This window comes from Cyphellophora attinorum, assembly GCF_001299255.1.
Source record: "Cyphellophora attinorum strain CBS 131958 chromosome Unknown Contig5, whole genome shotgun sequence".
In the NCBI taxonomy this organism is placed as follows: domain Eukaryota; kingdom Fungi; phylum Ascomycota; class Eurotiomycetes; order Chaetothyriales; family Cyphellophoraceae; genus Cyphellophora; species Cyphellophora attinorum.
In genome coordinates this window covers 1,247,979-1,265,108 of record NW_017253233.1, presented here as the reverse complement: position 1 = coordinate 1,265,108, position 17,130 = coordinate 1,247,979, and the positions used below count along the sequence as shown (strand labels likewise).

Below are 17,130 nucleotides of genomic sequence, written 5' to 3'. Positions count from 1 at the left end.
CTGTTCGTACAGGGGGAGAGCTCGGCAACGCGTTATCTGCCTAACGAGTATACGCGAGTGGTCCTTAACGCAGGAGAGGATTGGATCTGTGCTGCATGGTGGTCTGTGTACGTCCCAGTGTCTTCGGTGTCCAGTCTCATCAGTCTCCGGTGTGATCGTACTGGACTGCGTTGACCACCGGGCCGATGATGCGGTCGAGCACGCCGTCAGTTGAGCCTACTATAGGCCTGTGACGATGTACATGTCCTGATTCCGCGATAATCTCATCAACTTCGTCGCCGAAAAGTGACCAGTGTGTCAGACCCACGCATATAGAGTTTAGCGGCGTGGTCTTTGCGCTCTGACCGTGTTTCTGCAAGGGCTTCTTAGCTCGAGAATGCAAGACCAATAGAATCTAGGTCGGTCAGACAATTGGCTTTGACATGCAATGTTCTCTGCGGTGAACTCTGATACTAGCTCAAACGACATAGAGTCTTGGGCGAGCACGACCCAGGATATGCTCATGAACCTCATCAAATCACATCCTACAGTCGCCACACCTCACCATATAGCGTATCCTGGTCGACATGACAGCAAGCATGTCGCCGCAGTACGGTGCTGCTGAATCGCTATCGGTACGATCGTATAGGCAGATTTATCGTGCAATATGTGCTGCGCTTGGATTGCTGATGGTTCGTGGCCAATGGACAAAACTGATCGAGTTAACAATTTCAGGTTGTTTGGTTTGCATTGGGGCCCATGTTCCAGAGCAGTCTTCGCACAAGAGCAGGTGACGCAGATGAGCTCGTCGATTCTCCGGAGGCGCGACCACGCATCACGTTTTCGTTACCTTCAAGCTTGTTGGACCGGCTTCCGAATTCGAATGCACACGTCGCGGCGCCCGATACACTCGTGCTTTATGCCTACCACGAGACTGACCATGCGTTCGAGAATGCGCGCTTCTTCGTCAATCATGCCCTTCACAGCTCCGCAGATTTCATACTGATCCTCAATGGAGAGTCGCCACGACTTGATGAAATCCTGCCGGCTGTACTCATACCAAATGTCGAAATCTTCCGGCGAAGCAATACATGCTTTGACCTTGGTTCTTTTGGCAATGTCATCGACGAGAAGCAGCTCCTCAGCGCTTCCTATAAGAAGTTTATACTTCTTAATTCGTCGATCCGGGGTCCATTCCTGCCTACTTGGTCTCGGGCATGCTGGACCGAGGCGTGGACTTCGAAGATCACAGACACAATGAAGGCAAGAAACTGACCCTTCAGTGTTTGCGTTGCTGACAGTCTCGAGCAGTTACAGGGTATGACTGCCAACTGTGTGCGAGGATTGCACATACAGTCAATGATTCTGGGTACCGACAAAGATGGGCTGATCGCGATGCACAATGACGGCTCTCTCGGCTGTCCCAATTCAATGCCAGATGCATGGGGCCAAGAAGTCGGCCTAACCCACAAACTCCAGGGACATAATTGGGATGTCAATGCGTGGATGGTCAGAATTATCCCAAGAGCCGTCTGAGTTGTTACTAATGAGCTGTAGACTGCGATGAACGGCGACCCTTCATATGTACCGGAAGAGAGGCACCATTGCGCAGATCTAGGTAATGCCGACCACCTGTTTGATGGCAACTACTTTGGTTTCAACGTTCACCCCTACGAGACGATGTTCGTCAAAACCAACCGTGGCATAGATCCGAAGATGGTCGACAAGTTGACTGAGTGGCACGATCGTCTCAACTACTCTTCCTTCGACTATTGTTGATGTGGGCGGTGGCTAAGGCCATGAGAACGGCACGCAATGCACTGAATTGATTGAACGGGTCCGGAAGCCAAAGAGCAGCGCCTGATGTATGCGGCAGGCTCGCCATGTCCGACGTTCGCACAAGGCAGAGCGCGGGAGTGTACTGAAGGCCCGGACGTGCGAGGTGGCCTACGCCTTGATCCTTCGTGTGATAGGGAACAGCACACCACGCCAATTTTGTGATATCCCCGATGAGAGGGACTTAACCGTAGTAGCACACCAACAGCTAGCAATTTCCGGTCCAACAAAGATTGCGACTTCGCGAAAGCGGGAACTGTCGGAGCTTATGTCGCTGGCGATTCAGTAGTAACTCGATCGGCCATAATCCTCATTCGTGCCAGGAAATGCTCCGGCAGGCTGTCGTGCTTTGCCTTCGCCATCTTCGTCGCTGCTGTCGGCTGGACTCGGTTCCTCGTTGTTGGGCACTGCGCGCATACGAGCGAGCTCGTCCTCCGCAAGTGTTTCGACCTTCCACTTCTCATCGATTGGAAAGTTCATTGCGCTTGGCATCAGAGCAAGAAGCGGCCTCCATTCTGGCACAATCTGGACGTTGATTGTGTCATTCTCTCGCGTATACTTCGCGTGCAGAAAGTCCAGTACGCGGCGCTCCTCAGACTGGCCACCGTCGGCTCCCCAAGACGCATGACCCTTGGCTATTTTGCTATCTTCTCTCTTCTCGGCATATGTGTTCTTCAGTTTCGAGAATCTGCTTTGCTTTCCAGTGGAATCGATCTCGACACCGAGTTCGTTGGCGCCCGCGTGTAGCCAAGCGATAGCCTTGCCTGTCTGCCCAGACACATCGGCCTCAATGGCCGCAAAGCGGCATCCTTTTGCGCGAGCGGTTGATCGTATGTTCGTACAATACTCGACTAACTCAACGGATCCTCGCTTGCTGTTTGACTTCATCGCAACCAAAGCTGCAGCTGCCTTTTCAGCCGCTCCGATACAAAGTCGTTGTAGAATAGCAGCTCGCGCTTTCGGCGTCTTGGGAGCCTTGATCATCCATTCCCTGTCATCCTTGTTTCTGGCCTGTAGCACCTGTGCTGGATACGGGTCGTCCTTCAATACAGAAAGCAGGTTGATCTCGGCCTGCAGCAAGTTTTGCAAAGCGCTCTGCATAGACTGCGACACGTCGACAGCACCAGCAGGAAAGGATGGTGGGCCATCGCTTGACAAATTTGACCTGTTCCTCAGGTAGGCATGCAATGAGTGAGCTCTGGTGAGGTTCTGGCTCGCATTTCTGATAATACTCAATCGCTGATCTGGAGATGGCGTCGCTGCTGCATACAGGCCGAGCAGGCTCTGGCGTGCTTGCAGACTGTAGGCGAGGGCCAATGTATGATAAACGAAGTACAATTCAAAGTCCAGACCGCGACCCTTAACACGCTCGCTTTCTCGCCCTGGAAGCGCTGAAGCCGTCAGTGTAGGACGCCATTCGACATCTATCTCCTGAACCAGAGCAAGATCAATATCTTCGCTGGCTACAGGCTTCCCGCCGAGGCCTATGTCGAGGCTGTCCAAATATCGGATATAGTCTGACAGTGCTGTCACCAGGCTCTGCAAGTTACTGGCTTTTTCCGATGGCGAGAGCCGTCTGTGTGACTTCAACGCAGACCTTACCAGAGCTCGCTGAGCCGTCGAAGCTGATGGTAGCGAGGGGTGTGTTGACGAGGTCAAATGTGACTGGTATGAGAGTTGCGAAGTCGTGGGCAGCACGAAGGGAAATGGCATGGCAAATTGACATACGACTATACCCTGTGTTGCGCCTGCCTGCAGTCATGAAGCAACAGCACGAAGGTACTACCCGTATCGGCGATGAGGTCAGATACAAGAAGAGATGAAGGTTCCAAGGTTGATTGCAGCCCTGTATACGGTGGCCAGCAACGCGCGGCGAAAGGGCTACGGTGGCCCGCCGTACCCTGGCGCCAACCACGAAAAGCTTTCAGCTCCTCTGAATATGCCAGGTGTACAAAAGTCTGCACGCAGTGGCGAGACGCTTCTCCCCGGACAAGGACAAGGTCGAGGCTCGGGGTTCGCGGCATGCTGGGCGTTCAGCACTGCTGCGAGCCTGCATTTCCAGCCACGGCATCCTGGAAAGAATTTGCCCCAGATTCGGGCCTCCAACTCTCCAGATGGCCAAAGCCAATGGCGCCAATTCGTCCCCGGCTAGCACTTGGAGACCCCAAGGCACCAGAGCGGAGAGCTAAGCAGCCTCACTCCAGCGTTATTCGTTGGGCAAGCTGGTCCGGCCAACCTCCGCCGAGATTAAATCATTAATTCAGCTTTTCAGTCTTGGCATCGCAGCAGGATCATGGCCATCGTGGGGCACCGGTCTCCTCGGCGACGACCCCGATACACAGAATTGCAGCATTTCAATCCGGCGGAAATGCTGCGCATCCGGTGGCATCATTGCTATTGGATGAAGCCACCACGTGAAATCCGCTTTTGAAGGCTTCTTCGCACGGCAGGTCGGCTTCGTGTTTCTGGCAGCCGTCAAATGCTCTCCGCACGCGAATTGATAATCACAATATAACCGCGGGAGCCCCAGGATTTCTGCGATCTCACAAGTTCTCCTCCACAGAATTCGGCTTCCCCACAGTCACCTAGACATCGACACATCCAAGATATGTCGGGACCCAACGAGAAAGCTGCCAACGGCAACGTCAAGGCCGAATATGACCAAGCCGAACGGCGTAACTCTGCCAAACGTGCCTCAATCGATTTTGAGGCGCAAAAGCAGCTTCGAACTGTCGAAGCCGGTCTGTCCCCCGAGCAAGTTGACGCCATCATCAATGTCGACCCCAAAGAGGAAGCACGGATTCTCCGCAAGATCGATTTCCGTCTCGTGCCGATGCTGGCTCTGTTGTACCTTCTCGCCTTCATAGATCGTTCCAACATTGGAAACGCTCGCATTGCTGGCATGTACGATGATTTGTCGCTTCAGGGTCTGAAGTACAACGCCGCCGTCACCATCTTCTTCGTGCCATACACGCTGCTGGAAGTACCGTCGAACATCGTCCTCAAGATGCTCCGTCCTTCAATATGGCTGTCCATTCTCTGCTTCGCTTGGGGCCTGGTCATGACGCTGATGGGACTCGTTGATTCCTACGGCGGTCTCCTTGCTGCGAGATTCATGCTCGGTGTCGCTGAAGCGGGATTCTTCCCCGCGGCCACGTATCTCCTCACGATCTGGTACCGTAGATATGAGGTGCAGCGGCGCATGGCTGTGTTCTACGCCGCCGCATCTTTATCTGGTGCATTCTCTGGCCTCCTGGCTTTCGGCATCGAAAAGATGGACGGAATTGGAGGACGCAGAGGGTGGCAGTGGATTTTCTTGCTCGAAGGACTGGCACCTGTTGCCGTGAGCTTTGGTCTATACTGGCTGCTACCCGACAACCCAGAGACAGCGAGCTTCCTGACCAAGGAAGAGAAGGAGTTCATCATCAACCGCTTGGCACTAGACACTGGTTCAAAAGCGCCAAAGGGTGGCCGGGTCACGAACAACGATAAAATCGGTATGCACCACATTAAGGCTGCCTTTGCCGATTGGCGCATCTGGGTCGCCATCATCATGTTCTGGGCCAACACAATCGGCGTCTACGGTTTCACCGCAACCGTTCCTGCAGTCATCAACGGCCTGGGCTATACTTCTGCGCAAGCTCAACTGCTCACTATTCCGGTCTACGTCTTCGCCATGATCCTCACCCTATCTTCGCATGGGCTTCCGACAGAATGCAACAGCGCTCTCCGTTCATCATGCTCGGATACTCCATTGCTTGTGTGGCTTTATTGCCGAGCTTGCTATCCCGCACCCAAAATTGCCAGGTCTGACATACGCATTCCTGTTCGTCGTGGCAGCAGGACTGTACGCACCATTCATCTGCATTGTCTGCATCATTGGCAACAACCTCGCACCGAGCAGCAAGCGGGCTGTTGGCATGGCGCTCCTCATCTCTGTCGGCAACATGGGCGGTATCGCCGGAAGCAACATCTACATCGCCCGCGAGGCCCCGAACTACACCACTGGCTTCTCCACTTCTCTCGCAATCTGCGTGTGCGGCATCATTGCCGCGTTCGTGCTGCGCACGGTTTACGGCCGCGAGAACAAGCGTAGAGATGCATTCATGGAAGGCAAGACCGAGGAAGAGATCACATCGATGTATACCGAGCAGGAGCTCTTGGACTTGGGTGATCGGAATCCATTCTACAGATATACCTATAGACGAAATCAGTCCAAGGGATGTCGTGCGACCCCAGAGGTGGCCGTGCGGGTTTCTATCCGCAGGATGTCGTGCAACTATAGCGCTGGCCGTGCAGCTTGGCAAGACGGCACGCTCTTGGAAGAGTGACGGGGTGTCTGAGTCGATCACGATGCAAAGAGGGCAGAGACGAAAGGCGATCAAAAGCTAGCTCTCGCGCCAGCAGACTGTAGCATCTCTCTCAGTTGATCATCACTGATTTCGTCCTAACTTTGTCTCAATTAAGTAAGCCTCTTCTCGAAGACGCACACATGCCTGCTGCAGTCAATGTGAACCAGGCTTTTGATATCGTCGAACACAATCTGACGCGGGACCGCAACATCGTAGCTACCGTAGGCAGGATAATTCAAGTCTTCTATCATCCTGCTGATCATCCCAACCATCGTCTCGCCCATCGTCGCCGGCTCACCGTGGGTACCGCCTGCATAGGCAGGCATGAAACTCGTTTCCAGGTCCTCACAGAAATACAGCCCGCCAGGCTTGACCGCCTTCCACAGGTGCTGCAAGCTGGTCTTCTGCTGGTCCATGGTGTGACCGCCGTCGTCGATAATGATGTCAAAATCACCTCCATGCTTCGCAATGAAAGCTTCCAGGACCGCCGGGTCGCCTTGATCGCCTGTTGTTACGGTAGCGCCGGTCGTCTTGTGCGCCCATTCTTTGGCACATGCTGCGTCGAACTCCATGTAGTACAGGTCGACGTTCGGAAAATACTCCAGCCAGGTGTAGTATGATGCCCCTGGCCCGTAGCCCTGTGAAGGTGGATACAGTCAGTCAAGTCAAGCAAGATACGGTCGAACGCTAGAAGTTGTTTGCTAACCATGTCGCAGCCAAGTCCGATTTCTAACATCTTTAGCCTTTTACCGCGGATGGCGGGAAAGTACTTTTGGTACATCTCCTGATAGCTGTGCATCGAGACTTTATCGGTCCCATGGGCTTTCGCAATCTCGTAGAACGTTTTCGACGACTTGAAGGGCGACAACACCGTATCCTTCGTGTATGAAATCGCTGAGCTTAGGTGCTCGAGGTGCTGGCCTTGGTCCGTACCCGTCTGCTTTATTGCTGCCAAGACGAATACGAAGGCTGCAACGGCGGCGATGCCGAGAATGACTTTGTTCTTGGGGGTGGTAAAAGCCGCCATCATTGTTGGAAGATGAGCTTCGCCGAGTGCATGAACTGTAGCATGGCTTCCGACGAGGTATATTTGCTTCTTGGAAAAGTTGTGTACGGGCGCCCCTTGCTCCGTCGCGGTGGTCATAGCTTCGGAACATCGACGGGAGGGGAATGAGGATCTTTGAGACTCGTCGATCATAGCATGAGCGCCGTAGTGGCATAAGAGACGCCACTGCTCGTACCTTGCGCCTCATTCGACCAAAAGGATGAATCGATGAAGGCTCATCCACCTGTACATCTCAGTTCTGCCAGGCAGGACAAAGCACGAGTCCTTTCTCTACCCGATTGCGAGTAGTGCAACATGGCATTCTATGAATTGAATGTATTCGTGCTGATCGTGGTCAATGTCGTCCTCTTCCTTCGCCAGCATGAGAGGAGCAAGCCCCAGGCTCCGAAACCATCCATCGATGAAGAGATCTCGAAGGTTCTGAACATGGAGGACTCCGAGACCGAACCGCAGCTGCCGTCAGGTGCAGCGAAGATCTTCGTGAAACAATACTTGATCGGTCACCTGCTTGCGTTCGCTGGCGACTGGCTACAGGTATGCTGAGCTATCTGTCGTATGATGATGTGCTAATGGTGTGGCGTTTCAGGGGCCTCATCTGTATGCAGTCTACAAATACGACAAGCGGCTTCCAGAGACGAGAGTTGCATTGCTGTATGCCACAGGGTTCATAGCCGCTGCTGTGAGCGCCACTGCCGCTGGTCAACTCGCAGACAGATTCGGCCGGAGAAGAGCATGTCTGGTGTACTGTGCAGCATACTCGGCGTGCTGCTTGTCGCTATTATCAGACAACATCTATATCCTCTTGGCTGGCAAATGGTGTGGAGGCGTCAGCACCACGCTGTTATACAGCGTGTTCGATGTCTGGATGATCACAGAATACAACAAGCGAGGCTTGCAGAGCAGCGGCGTCTCACTAGGCACGGTGTACGGATGGCTGACATCATTGAACTCAGTCGTAGCAATAACGACTGGTGTCGTTGGTGAAATGCTGGTGGGGTGGACCGGCGCCAAAGTCTCTCCTTTCATGCTGGCCACGGTCGTTTTCATGTTGGCGGCGATATGGATTTCTTCAACATGGGTAGGTTATTTCACCAGACGCCCGGCCCAACGCTATGAGAAGCAAGAGCAGCTGACAGTGACAGCCGGAGAATTTCGGCAGTGGAGCGTCCGATGGACAAGATGACAGCTTTTTGACAGTCACTGTGATTGCAGCCCGGAAAATGTGGACAGGTATGCCGTTGCGCTGCACATATGACAGCTTGAGACTGATAGCGCGCAGATGAACGGGTATTCGCCCTTGTTACCGCATCGTCAATTTTCGAGTCGATGATGTATCTCTTCGTCTTCTTCTGGTCAGCAGCGATAGTTAGTGCCCGCCAAAGTGCTGGCGTCAAAGATGCACCTCCTTTCGGTCTAATATTCGCTAGCTTCATGTGCGCTATGATGGCCGGCTCGATGATTTTCAACAGCAGCACTTCCCGTGGCGTTGCGGACACTTCCAGCCTGCTCGAGGTTACCCTTGCCATTGCCAGCACAGCCTTGCTGTCGGCGATTATTCTTACGGGCCACGAGTATCTGGTGTTTTGGATGTTCTGTCTTGTCGAGGTGTGTGTGGGCATGTACTACCCAAGCATGAACTTTTTAAAGAGCAACATCATCGAAGATGCGTCGCGAGCCAAGATATACAACTTCATGAGGATCCCGCTGAGCGTCTTCGTCATCACGGCTCATTCATTCGCAGAAGAAGGTGAGTACCCTTGTACCGGTTCCGCTTCAGGCGCAAAAACACTGACGGACCATGTGCAGGCGATCACCATCGGAACAACGTATTCCTTATATTCGGCGGAGCATTGCTGGCAGCTCTTTTCGTCGCGCAGCGATTCCTGGCGCAGGAGAGGCGTTCTGCGACTTCGTGAGGGATGAGACCCATTTGAGCATGCATGTGGGCATCTCAACCAGCAAGGAGTCTGAGAGACGAACAGCTAGGCAAGAAGTAGGAAAGAAGTGTAGTCAGAAGATGTCGTATGCATGTACTGACATTTATTGCGGATGAGGAAGCGGATAATTCCACGTTCTTGGGCGACAGCACACTCTCGTAATAGCTTAAGGAGACCTGTTCCGGGACGCAAGCATCTTCTGATGCAGGATGTCGCCCCTCCAATATGGTTGCATCTGCATGCAGGATCTAGGTTCTGATCTTCTCCTTCTGGGACGCACCCCTGTAGCAGTAGAAGCCCCAGGCAACACCAACGACACCTAGCGCACCAACGCCCAGCGCCGAACGGACTGTCAGACTGCCGTCTAGGACACAGATGGCGCAGCTTCCGATGTCGACTGTATCGGCCACCATCGCTGCCACGAGAACGCTCTTCAGCATCGACAGCGACCTCGGCTTGTGCTCGTCGACCTTACCAGCAAGCGGAGTCGTCTCGTCCGCATGTACAGTACTGATCGGATCATGACCGCTGTTCTCAGAAAGGACGTGCCAGAGAAGTCCACCAACAGCAAGCTCCCTTGCGCCCATGAAGCGGGCTGCGACTATGCCGGAAGCAGCAGATGGCTGCGCGATCTGAGCGAGCCTGAAGTTGGCGTGTGGGAATGCGATAAGGCCAAGACCGGTGGCAATCCGTAATGCGGACAGGGTGTATGCTGCTATGAAAGGCATTTTGCTAGCTGAAGGCTTCGATTGTTGCTGTCTCTGGTAATTCAGCTGTTGATCGAGTAGACTCTTCTGTTGTGGTGGAACGACCACAAGCGACCGCTGAAGCAGGCAGCTGTACTAGTACCAGAGGGTTGCCAAGCCGAATACGAAGCATAACGTTAGGTTCGGAGCAAAGCTAGCCTCTGATTGAGGGAATCACATCAACGCCTTTCCCCTGACATAGCCGTGGATCTGGGCGCGAGCCATGCTGCCACATGAGCGTCGAATCGACAGCCGACCTCAGACAGGTCCGTATGTTGCAGCGCTCGTGGGGAGCTTTTCCACACCCAAGGTAATTATGCTCGTTCAGTGGAGGCCTCGAAATACTTCGGTCCTTCATATTCCTCACCTCCACTGAACGCCCATGATTTTGTTTGCCCTGGCTTTGATGCCCTCGTTGTCCTTGTTTTCTAGGTAGATTGTAGGATGACCGGGCACGCTCAGGCTCAGCAGTCTGTACTCCAGCCTGTCTTCTCCTGCAGGCTTGGTCATGTGCACTACAACCACACCTCCCGCCTTCTCGCCCTCGACGTTGAAGTGCATCCTGAAGTGCATCGTGCCTGTCCGGTCGACGTTGGTGGTGTATGCCAACGGCCGTGCACGTGCCCATTTGCTGCTCGTCGGCTCGCCGAAGGCTACAATCTTCCGACTCGGACCCAGCAGATCTCTGCACTCTTGACTTGCCTTCACTCTATCAACGGCGTGGTTGAACTGCACAGTCTTGGAGTCTGCCGCGAAGAGCTCTTGATAGAGAAAGTACGAGACGAGACAGGTTCCACCGACTCCGGCGGCAACGAGGGCAGCATTGAAGGTCTGTTGCGTGCCTCGAGCAGCTTTCTCGCCAGTGGAGAGTTCTGACCAGTGGTAGCGCCCATCGTCGGAGGTGACCGTAATGGCACGACGGCGGGCGCTGGCGGATGACGGGAAGGTGGGGTTCGACGAGGACGAAGATGAAGTCGACGTCTGGCTTGCGTACCGGGTATTAGGACGTGTGCAGACTGCTGTGGGCGGAGTGAGCCTTGCACGGCACGCTTGCTGAAAGGCCTGTGCTTTTATAGACATGTCGATAGCGCTCGAATGTGCAGCTCAGGTGTGTCTATACCTAGGTGAAGTCATCGAGGTCGCGTGAATCAGAGGTCTGGCAGCAGATTCACCATTGGACGAGTCACAGATTCTCTGAAAAGCCGTCGAGGGAGGTGGACTCGCTACCAAGGATTGTACAAGACCTCAATCGTGCTTGCCAATATCCTGCTTCTCAGATCATAGCATGGTCCGCGGTGCAGTCACGAATTCGAGAATCGCGAACCCCTCAGGGCTTAGCGTGCTAAGTCCGGTCGACAATCACTGAACTTCGAGTTGCGGTTCAGCAGTTAAGAGTCCAAGATCTCCAGCAATCGCGTCTCTTGAATCGCAACCACGCAGACCGCCGTTGGCGATTAATGCTATCAAGCAGTCCGTACTATATATCCACCATCCGAGCTCCTTGGGTGCTCCCGAAATCATGGTATCTTCCTCTCGATGATGCAGACATTCTCTCATGATCAAATTCTGGAATGTCTAGAAACTTGAAAGCAGGTACCCGGATTTAGCAAGAACATCCAGCCGGAATACCACTTCCGGGCTGCTCGAATGTGCTCTCAAAAGTCCTTGCCACCGTCCACTGCAAAGTCAGTAACCATCACATGCACGACACATTCTGATCATCTGCTCGACATATACTTTACATCTACGCCAAGATCAAAGTGCCCCGCTGACGTCGTGGTTGACGTTGACGCCTTGTTTGTGTAACCGAACTTGCGCTCTTGTTGCTTTTCCGCATGGATGGCCTGACCGGTGCGCTGCATTCGTCGCTCTTTTGCACTGGCTGCAGACGCCAGATGACTAACTGCACCAAAGATCGAGCCGCCTTGCATTGGAGGAAAGTCGTCCGCCAATGGTCTTGACCAAAATCCCCTGAGCGCCCTGATCTGCTGCCCCCAAGACCACTGCGCCACCTGAATGCTTCCAATCGTTTCTCTGCTTCCCAAACACGTCAATCTGTCGCCTAGTCTTCGGTCCTATGACTCGTCGCCACTAAATACGAAGTGACAGCCCGCCGAGTGAGCCTAACAAGACTGATTAGCCTTTACATATTCGCCTCATCCCTCAGTGGTTCTGCCTATATACACCCCTCGACCATTCCAGCCTTAGCTGTCGAATGTTAGCAACCACACGCATAACATGGCAGCAGCAGAATTCTATACAGGCACAGTACCTCCCCAACGGCCGCCCGCATCTGCGACGCGTCATACTTGAGTCCCCCACAACCTCCTGGCCCGCAACGAGCCTCGTCCCACCCGAACATCCAGTTCAGTCCGCCACCTCAACAGCAGAACTACACTCCACCGCAGAACGTATATCCGCCGCAACAATCGGGCGCACCTCCCCCATACCAAACTTACAACTCGAGTCCTCAAAAGCCACAAGTACACTTTGCGCCAACACCAGGGCCGCATGGTCACAACAGGCCAGGCTCGAGCGGCGGCCAACCCCCAAATCCACAATACACACCCGCCTACGCGCAGCAACCACAATACCAGCAGCCAGGGCCCTATGCCAGCCCACAACCGCAACAATACGCGCACAACTACTCGCAGCCAAACTACCCCAACAGCGGCCAGCTGCAGCCATACGCCCCGCAACGCCACCACTCGTACGACAGCGCCATAGCCTCAGGCTACTCTTCCGATCCAGAAAGACACCACCGTCGCCACCACAAGAAACACGACTCGCGTTCCCGTTCCCGCTCGAGATCTCGCGACACAAATCGGCCCCGCAGGACCAGCGAGACCTCGCGATCGACGAACGCTGATGGATTCATAGGCGCAGCGGGCGGCGGCTTGATCGGTGATCTCATCTTTCCTGGTTTGGGAACGGTAGGAGGAGCACTTGCGGGTTGGCTGGGTGGGAAGAAGTACGGGAAGGAGAGAAAGGGAAGGGAAGACAGGAGGGACAAGACACAGTATGATTGGGAGGATCGGTTCAATAAGCCACATCGGCGGGACCTCGATGTGCCGTATGGTGATGAGAAGCCGACTGTGGACTATGGGCGGAGGAGGAGCTATGATGATCGGGACCGGGATCGGAGGCGGGAGAAGAAGTACTACACGTAGGTCAGAGGACCAGACAGGTGGAATGGAAGCGAAGAGATGGCTTACGATGTTATGACATTTCCATTATGTGAAGCAGTATCGCAGTGCGGCCATGCTATAGCGATTGGAAGGCAGAGGATCGAGAGACCAGAGGACCTTTCGCAGGACCAGACTATGATTCGTGGTGGACAGAACCCTGAACACAGCTGCTGGACGGCTTGCTCAGCATGTACGATAGTTGTTGAATACGATGGTTTGCCACCAGTTGCGCCTTTCCCGTGCCTCCTCTTCGGTGCCCAGAGTCAGCCTTGCTGAAGTTCTGCGAAACAAGGAAAGGTCCATTTGGAAGCGACTGTACTCATTGACCTTGCCCACGCTATGGCCCGACGGTTGAGCCTCGTGAGTTCTGGACCGGCTGCGAGGAGTTCGCTGGAGCTATCACTTGGTGAGTGCGTGTAGTTCGCGTCAAGCGTGACGTGTGGTCACTAGTCCTTGTGCCCCAAAGTTCTTCACGAGTATATTTGCTAAGCAGGTGCTATTCCTCGATCGGCCGCTTCCCTGGTTCATGTTTTCAGAAGACAATGTCTGCCCAGTCTGCACATATGAGAACAAGCGACGACTTCTCGAGCCTGCGAGTAACAGCTTCGTCGCATGTGACCAAGAGCACGGTGTTTTGCAGCCTTTGGAAGGTACCCAAGGTTACTCAACATCAACCGGTCTTGTGTAAGCCTCATGAGAACCGCTGTCATCCGGTCCCGCCAGAGCTCGAGAGTTTCACCTTGGCAGGCCGTGTCGGAGATTGAGCTTCATGAAACATCGCACCTTCCATCAATTGCACAAGCTTGCCATCCATCTGCTGCCCTTACAATGCGCGGAATACCAGATCTTGCAGTCTTGCTCTCGGTGTCCTCATGAGAATCCAGCAGGCCTAGCTCACACTCGATGCAAGGTGCGAGGAGTGTTCTGAGTGTCATGATGCGACAGTGCGTCGTTCGCCTCCATCGCGCCAACTCTCGCCGACAAGGATGCAACCTCAGAACATTAATTTTCCCATTCCGTTGAAACATGGAACATCCCTTCTGCCTGATGCGTACCTCGTTGCTTTGAGATTGAGTGCCGTATCTACTCGTACGGCGTTTCGCTGACATGGCAGAGAAATCTGGTTGCCTGCTCGCTAATCATGAACAGGGTATTGCTTGCAACGTTCTTTATCAGGACGATCATGATTTCCTCATGATAAATGAGCGAGAGCATCCAGCACCCTCTTGCGACCGCTCTGTCTTTCGCTGAGCTCATCTCTACGTGCCATCATGGCAGATGATACGGCAAGCACGAACAGCGGCAGTAGCGACAGAAATAGCAACCACAGCAGCCGACGCGCTATGCTGGGTCTGCGCCAGCTTTCCGATGACACGAAGCACTTCTTCCGCGACAACTACAAGAAGGCGCGTGATCTTCGACGGAATCGACACAGCAACGAGTCGCCCAACAGTCCATCCGTGGACACGGAGTCACCGACCTCGTTGGCGGACTCGGTACCGACCAGTCCGAGTCCATTGCCGTACACGCCTACCAAGTCATCGTCATCAACGTTCTCGTTCTCTCGAGACTCCAGGTCCGCGCATCATGCGTCGCCGGCAGTAACAGCATCCCGCAGCAACAAATCACTCCCACGAACGCCCGTGGTACCTCGGCAACAAACGCCGTCTCTGAGCTCCGCGAAGCCAAGGCTGCATCACATCTCGACTCTACGAATTGGCTTGACTTCTCTGGTCGTTTACCACCACACCGCCCTCCCGTATGGCGGTCTCGGCAGGTGGGGCTGGCAGTCCACTTTCACGCCGGGCATAAGTCCCACCCTGACCTGTTTGACTGGGTTCAATCAGACGTTCTTTATGGGTGGCTTCTTCTGGATTGCCGGATATCTCACGTATGGACAGCTGCGGAGGATCGCAACGACTGAGAGCAGCCGGGATCGCAGACCGAAGCAGAAGCAATCATTGCCAGACTTTGCCCTGTCACGAATGAAGCGCCTCGTCTTGCCAACGATTGGGTACACACTAATACTACGTCCACTTGCATCGCTCATGATAGCCGTCGATCAGAACAACTGGCAACTACTGTCGCAACAGCAGATCATACAGATTTTGAAATCATACTTCATGAATCTCCGCGGCGTCACCGGCCCAGTCTGGTTCCCCGCGCTGCTCTTCATCTTCGACACCCTAGCGGCCGGACTAGCCTCTGTGCATCCTGAGACCTTCACGAGCAACCAATCGAGCCTGAAGCCAGGCTCCTGGCAAGCCAATGCCTTCAAGTGGGGAGCTTGTCTCTCGCCACTTTGGCATCGTACGCAATCCGCATTTTCTATCCCGCAGGCGCAGTTTGGAAGCCGCTCAATCTCCTACCTGCATACCTCCCGCAGTACGTGTTCGCCTATACTGCTGGGCAGATTGCTGCCGCGACCGGTGATTTATGCGCATCCGAGATCAATGTCTTACCCGGTCCAGCTCAGCAGAAGCCGCTGCGCAAACTAGCGCTTGCGTTCAGCGTAATGACGCTCGGACTCGGCGCCGTCGCGGCCTCCGTCGCTCTTCAGCGACAAGGTAGTCTATCAAAGCTCTCGATCCCACAGGCAGTCAAGCTCCTCGAAGGACACGGCACGCTCCAATCAGCAATGTACGCCCTGTGGAACGAGCTGGGATTCGTGACCGTCTTCCCGGCGTTGCTTGCTGTGTGCCAACGGTACTGCAACACCAAAGCCTGGACAACGATCAGGCTGCCGCGGTGGGTGTGGCCGTTCAGTCAAACATCGGAGCAGAGACCTGGTAATGGAAAAGGCAGGGAGGAGCAGCAGAAGAGCGGGGAGTGGATTGAGATCGACCTCTCACGGTACGCGTACGCAACATTCCTCGTTCACGCTATCGTGAGTCTCGGTGTAGAGTTGGCGATGGAGCGCTTCATTTTGCCAAAGCTGTTCGCTTTGCCAGCGCCCGTCAAGATCGCTAAAGCAAGTAAGGCAGCACCAAGCGGCGAAACTGTTGGCGCTGGCGGATGGCTGTCTCAGGCCCTGCCGTCGACCAAGGCTTCGACAAAGACTGCGAACACAGGGAGCAAGAGCGCTGCAAAGCCGAGCGGGTGGTCCACTGGCAACGGTGCAAGCGTGTCTTGGTGGCTACCACCTCTGTTGACGGTGACGGTGGGCACAGTCAATGTGGTGGCAAGCTGGGCCGTAGGTATTGGGTTGCTGGAGGGTATACCTGTGATGCAGCGCTGGATTTGAAAATCAGCAGTTATGGTTAGTTTAGCTGAATGCAGCTGTGGCTAACAAGGTTCGGCGACACCGGAACGCTGTGAGTGCAGATAGAGCATGATTGTGGATTGTTCATTCCCATTTACTATACTACTACCGTCCCACAGTAATGTTCCCATCCAATCCTTATCCGTCTACGATACCCGAACTACATCGCCCTATATGAAGACCCAAGAAATGAAATCTCACTCCCACCGCACCCCCCTCAAGGCTTTGGGTTCCCACCACTCTTAAACCCAGTATCAACAGTCTTGACACTCGCCAAACCCAACCCCCCAACAATCTGATCGAATGGCGTGATACACCCCAACTGCACGATCTGGGGCCACATCATGTCGCTCCAGGATTGCGGCATCACGGCGGGGCGGCCGGCGTCGACCCAGGCGCTGTTGTCGAGCCATGAGGAGGCGCTGGCCACTGGTTGGGCGGGTGCTGCTGCTGGTGGAGAGGCAGGTGGCGGGGGAGGAGGTTGTGAGACGGCTGGGGCTGGGGGTGGGCTGACGTCTTCCCAGGGTTTTTGCTCGATGGGCGCTGCTGGTGGTGGAGGAGGCGGAGTTGGTGGAGTGGTTTCAGCGGGCGGGGGTGGCGGCGTGTATGTCTGATCTTCCCACGGATTCATTGCCGGAGGAGATGCTGGGGCCGGAGGAGGCGGCTGTTGTTGCTCTTGGGGCTTTGGTTGATCGGAATTGTTGTCCTCCCAGTTGCCTTTGTCCTTGGAGCCTTTGTCGTTGCCGCCCTTGTCACCACCACCA

General features: G+C 54.5%; 9 protein-coding genes across 9 annotated transcripts; 5 read left to right on the top strand and 4 right to left on the bottom strand.

Annotated features, from left to right (window-relative positions):
• Nucleotides 1–578: 578 nt before the first annotated feature.
• Nucleotides 579–1,758, top strand: AB675_7152 (uncharacterized protein; the record flags this gene model as incomplete). Its single annotated transcript, XM_018147499.1, has 4 exons — nt 579–671; nt 715–1,139; nt 1,263–1,488; nt 1,537–1,758. The coding sequence occupies 4 exons, from the start codon at nt 579–581 to the stop codon at nt 1,756–1,758; spliced, it is 966 nt and encodes a 321-aa protein (XP_018003162.1).
• A 339-nt stretch (nt 1,759–2,097) lies between these two features.
• On the bottom strand, nt 2,098–3,528 carry AB675_7151 (pH-response regulator protein palC; the record flags this gene model as incomplete). Its single annotated transcript, XM_018147498.1, has 1 exon — nt 2,098–3,528. The coding sequence occupies one exon, from the start codon at nt 3,526–3,528 to the stop codon at nt 2,098–2,100; it is 1,431 nt and encodes a 476-aa protein (XP_018003620.1).
• An 895-nt stretch (nt 3,529–4,423) lies between these two features.
• On the top strand, nt 4,424–6,146 carry AB675_7150 (putative transporter; the record flags this gene model as incomplete). Its single annotated transcript, XM_018147497.1, has 2 exons — nt 4,424–5,546; nt 5,623–6,146. The coding sequence occupies 2 exons, from the start codon at nt 4,424–4,426 to the stop codon at nt 6,144–6,146; spliced, it is 1,647 nt and encodes a 548-aa protein (XP_018003232.1).
• A 131-nt stretch (nt 6,147–6,277) lies between these two features.
• AB675_7149 (8-demethyl-8-alpha-L-rhamnosyl tetracenomycin-C 2'-O-methyltransferase) lies at nt 6,278–7,194 on the bottom strand (the record flags this gene model as incomplete). Its single annotated transcript, XM_018147495.1, has 2 exons — nt 6,278–6,805; nt 6,874–7,194. 2 exons carry the CDS (start codon nt 7,192–7,194, stop codon nt 6,278–6,280), a joined length of 849 nt encoding a protein of 282 aa, XP_018003430.1.
• A 333-nt stretch (nt 7,195–7,527) lies between these two features.
• Nucleotides 7,528–9,149, top strand: AB675_7148 (Molybdate-anion transporter; the record flags this gene model as incomplete). Its single annotated transcript, XM_018147494.1, has 5 exons — nt 7,528–7,767; nt 7,820–8,311; nt 8,376–8,463; nt 8,513–8,980; nt 9,040–9,149. The coding sequence occupies 5 exons, from the start codon at nt 7,528–7,530 to the stop codon at nt 9,147–9,149; spliced, it is 1,398 nt and encodes a 465-aa protein (XP_018003414.1).
• Nucleotides 9,150–9,418: 269 nt separating this feature from the next.
• On the bottom strand, nt 9,419–9,898 carry AB675_7147 (uncharacterized protein; the record flags this gene model as incomplete). The annotated part of the gene is made up of 1 exon (XM_018147493.1): nt 9,419–9,898. The coding sequence occupies one exon, from the start codon at nt 9,896–9,898 to the stop codon at nt 9,419–9,421; it is 480 nt and encodes a 159-aa protein (XP_018003412.1).
• A 381-nt stretch (nt 9,899–10,279) lies between these two features.
• Nucleotides 10,280–10,996, bottom strand: AB675_7146 (Mitochondrial import inner membrane translocase subunit tim21; the record flags this gene model as incomplete). Its single annotated transcript, XM_018147492.1, has 1 exon — nt 10,280–10,996. The coding sequence occupies one exon, from the start codon at nt 10,994–10,996 to the stop codon at nt 10,280–10,282; it is 717 nt and encodes a 238-aa protein (XP_018003215.1).
• A 1,158-nt stretch (nt 10,997–12,154) lies between these two features.
• AB675_7145 (uncharacterized protein) lies at nt 12,155–13,086 on the top strand (the record flags this gene model as incomplete). The annotated part of the gene is made up of 2 exons (XM_018147491.1): nt 12,155–12,184; nt 12,283–13,086. 2 exons carry the CDS (start codon nt 12,155–12,157, stop codon nt 13,084–13,086), a joined length of 834 nt encoding a protein of 277 aa, XP_018003289.1.
• Nucleotides 13,087–14,375: 1,289 nt separating this feature from the next.
• On the top strand, nt 14,376–16,348 carry AB675_7144 (uncharacterized protein; the record flags this gene model as incomplete). The annotated part of the gene is made up of 2 exons (XM_018147490.1): nt 14,376–15,489; nt 15,576–16,348. 2 exons carry the CDS (start codon nt 14,376–14,378, stop codon nt 16,346–16,348), a joined length of 1,887 nt encoding a protein of 628 aa, XP_018003606.1.
• Between the last annotated feature and the right edge of the window lie 782 nt (nt 16,349–17,130).